This window comes from Habropoda laboriosa, unplaced genomic scaffold (assembly GCF_001263275.1).
Source record: "Habropoda laboriosa isolate 0110345459 unplaced genomic scaffold, ASM126327v1 scaffold137, whole genome shotgun sequence".
In the NCBI taxonomy this organism is placed as follows: domain Eukaryota; kingdom Metazoa; phylum Arthropoda; class Insecta; order Hymenoptera; family Apidae; genus Habropoda; species Habropoda laboriosa.
Window position 1 is genome coordinate 1,025,494 of NW_017100271.1, and position 3,332 is coordinate 1,028,825.

General features: G+C 41.8%; 1 protein-coding gene across 1 annotated transcript; it reads right to left on the reverse strand.

Moving 5' to 3' along the window:
• Positions 1-2,175: 2,175 nt before the first annotated feature.
• LOC108573511 (histone-lysine N-methyltransferase SETMAR-like) lies at positions 2,176-3,057 on the reverse strand. The gene has a single exon (XM_017935972.1). It carries the CDS (start codon positions 3,055-3,057, stop codon positions 2,176-2,178), a length of 882 nt encoding a protein of 293 aa, XP_017791461.1.
• Between the last annotated feature and the right edge of the window lie 275 nt (positions 3,058-3,332).

Here is a 3,332-nt window from a genome sequence, read left to right on the forward strand (position 1 = left end):
ACAAACCAAAGATGAGGCTTCTTATGTCATGTGTCTCAGAGGCAAGAGCAGTATTTCGCTCGCATCGCCTAAATCTCACGTCACGCAACTTTAAATGATCTGATTCGTCGATATTCTAGCTTTCTATCTCTAACGGTTTTCAAGATATACTAAATGCTAAAGTTTTGAAAAATTGCACGAAATATTTCAGCTTTGTTTAAAGATAATGCTTCGATCTTGAGCTCATTTTAAAGCTAACGAAATTCTCCTTCCGGACATTCATATAAACTATTACAGTGGTACCTCGGTATATGTCCGCTTTGGAATAAGTCCAACTTGATATACGTCCTGTGTTTCGACGCGATTCTTTAACTTTATTGATTTCAGGGTATGTATCGCGTCTCTCAGACACCAAATTAATATTGTGTGAGTGTTTCAATGTTTGAGGATGAGTGTCTAAGTGCGAACTATGGTGTGACGTGAACTGTGGTGCTGATCTTTTGGAAACTTTTTAGACATTGCAGGCGCGTTGGTCCAAGTAGGGAAAAGAGACATGAAAGAGAAAATTAAAGTATAATTGCTTTTACATTTATGTATTTTACCCCGTCGATGTATAATGTCAATAACAATAGGATGTTTTTTCATGGGAACGGATTAATCATTTTCTCTTTATTTCTTATGGGTAAACTTCGTTTGGTATACGTCCTGTTTGGTCTAAGTCCAAGGATCTGGAACGGATTAACCCTTCCGACCTGACGGCGTGTGCAGCAGTTCGCTTCCTACGGCCGACGTGAAATTTAATAGTCCGTTCATGACGGTTGACTTGAAACACATCGAATTGTTTATAAAGTATTTGAGTCTTTGACAATATTGTGATTTTAATATACCATACTGAATAATTAAGAAAGGAAAGCGGTGACACATTCTCAGGTCGGGTCGGAACGGTTAAGGATGTATACCAAGGTGCCACTGTACTTTAACTGTTCTTTCTTTTAAGTGCTATACACCTATCCCCCGATTTACACGGTACTGTAGAGTAACCGCTTTTTTTTCGCTACCATACCGAGTACGAGCTGCGTACTCGCTAGACCCCCCGTGGCCTCAGGTAGCAGACAGCGGCTCGTGCGCCCCCAACCCTGCGAAAAGGCTTGACCCACCCTGATTGGTCGGGTCTCGCCTTCCTAAAACATATAAAAGACGGCTCTTTGCCATAGAAAATCAGTTCTTACGGGAAGCCGACTAAGACTACTCAAGCGTACACCGAGCAGACGTCTCCTTCGCGGATTACAGACGACACTCCTTGTTTTGCGACAGTCAGTACGGAGCGACCGAAGACTCCAGGACCAGGTTTCCTGTCCTGTCTCTACCCTCGCAATCCTCACCTATCCACCTCCTAGAGGCAGACGCTCCTTCGCGGGTCATAGCGACACCTCTAGGTTGGCTCCAACTATCCAAGACACCTTCCCCGAGACAACAGACGTCTCCTTCGCGGGTCACAGACGATAGTTTCTCTCCCTCTCTCTCTCTCACTCCAACCTATTCCACCTAACCCCCTCCCCCCTCCTTTGGGAGACCTGGCCAAGCCGAACTTGACTCGCGTCAAATTCGCGCACTCTCGCCAACCGTTTTCGAGGCATAATCGCTTCCGTTTAGCTGTAATTCGACCTCACTACCATCAAGTGGGATTTAAATAAACCTCACGCTACAGTACTTTATTTCCACGATTTCACTTTTACACGGTTTCCAAAATAACGGCTTTTCAGAAATATAAACTGTTAAAAATAAAAGTTTATGCTGCGCACATATTTGTACAGTCATTTTTTAGTACCGTTCGTTTAACACTGGCATTAAACCAAACAATGAACGGAATTTCCCCCTTTTTTGTACACAAAAAGCATTCATGTTGTAACGTAAAGTTTGCTGCCGCCGCGGATCTTTCATTGGCGACCGGCTATTTTCGCCTTCATCGATCGCCCGCTCTTAAACCCTTATTTTTCTTTAACAATATCAATAACTATTACCGCATAATAAAATTTAACATGTTTACGATTTTAGAAACATTAGACGATATTGTTAACGTTCGCCAATATTTTTTAATTCAAACACAAACCTTTAAATATCTGAATGAATGAACTTATACAAAAAGAAACGGCTCATTTATTATTAATAAATATAATTAGAATCGATACTTAAGCGTCAACTGCTGATTTCACGCTGTTCCCACCCATAATACCATTGCATTTTGCCGTCCAGATAATTTTGCAATGACCAAAACAAGTGGTAGTCTGATGGTGCGATATCTGAGGAATATAGTGGATGCAATAAAACATCCCATGTCAGTTCCCGTAATTTCTGCAGCGTCTTGAAGATCACCCCCTCGCGGTTGGCTAGAATTCGTCGCTTCTCCTCGATTGCTGCCTTCAAATTTTCTAACTGCTGACAGTACTTATCAGAATGAATTATTTGCCCCACGGGCAACAGCTCAAAGTACAGTATCCCTTGCCAATCCCACCAAACAGAAAGCATCACTTTCTCAGGATGCAGATTGGACTTTGCCATCGGATCTGAACGTTCATTTGACATTTTCCAAGTTCTTTTCCGCTGAAAATTGTTATAAAGTATCCATTTCTCGTCACCAGTGACCAATCGACTCAAAAATGGCTCTTTATCTAGTCGGCCAAGCAATGAAATCGCAGCAGAAATTCGATTTAATTGGTTGGCTTCTGTCAGCCAATGCGACACCCACGCGTCGAGCTTTAAATTGTAACCAAGCTTTTTAATACGTCTAAATGCGGTCGATCTGTCGACGGTAAGTTCCTCTGCAACTTCTTCAGTTGAAATTCGGGGACTATTTTGCAATAAATTAACCACAACGTCATCGTCTATCAAAGAAGGTCGGCCAGAGCGTGGCTCGTCGTCCAGTTGGAAATCGCCAAGACTGAATTTTGCAAACCATTTTTTTACTGTACGAAGAGCTGGTGCACGGTCGTGGTAAACGTCCTGAATGTTTTTTACACCGTTACACCTTTCCGATATTCGTAGAGCATGACATGACGCAAATGAATCTTCTTCGCTCATTTTCATAACCTTTTTTAACGATGTAAGAACTCTCAAAACACAAAACACACACACACATTTCGCTGGTGAAATAACAATTGAATGTCGCTCTTTTTATCCGCTATAAAGTTTGTACATGCAAAAACGGATGTCACTTGCAAACAAATAATTTAGTGTCATCTATTGAAATCGGGCATGAACTTTTGCACTGACCCAATATTGCATCGTCTATCACGTTGAAGTATTAACTCACATTTCGAAGACTCGTCCAATTCAGTCTCAACCGAGAATCTTAT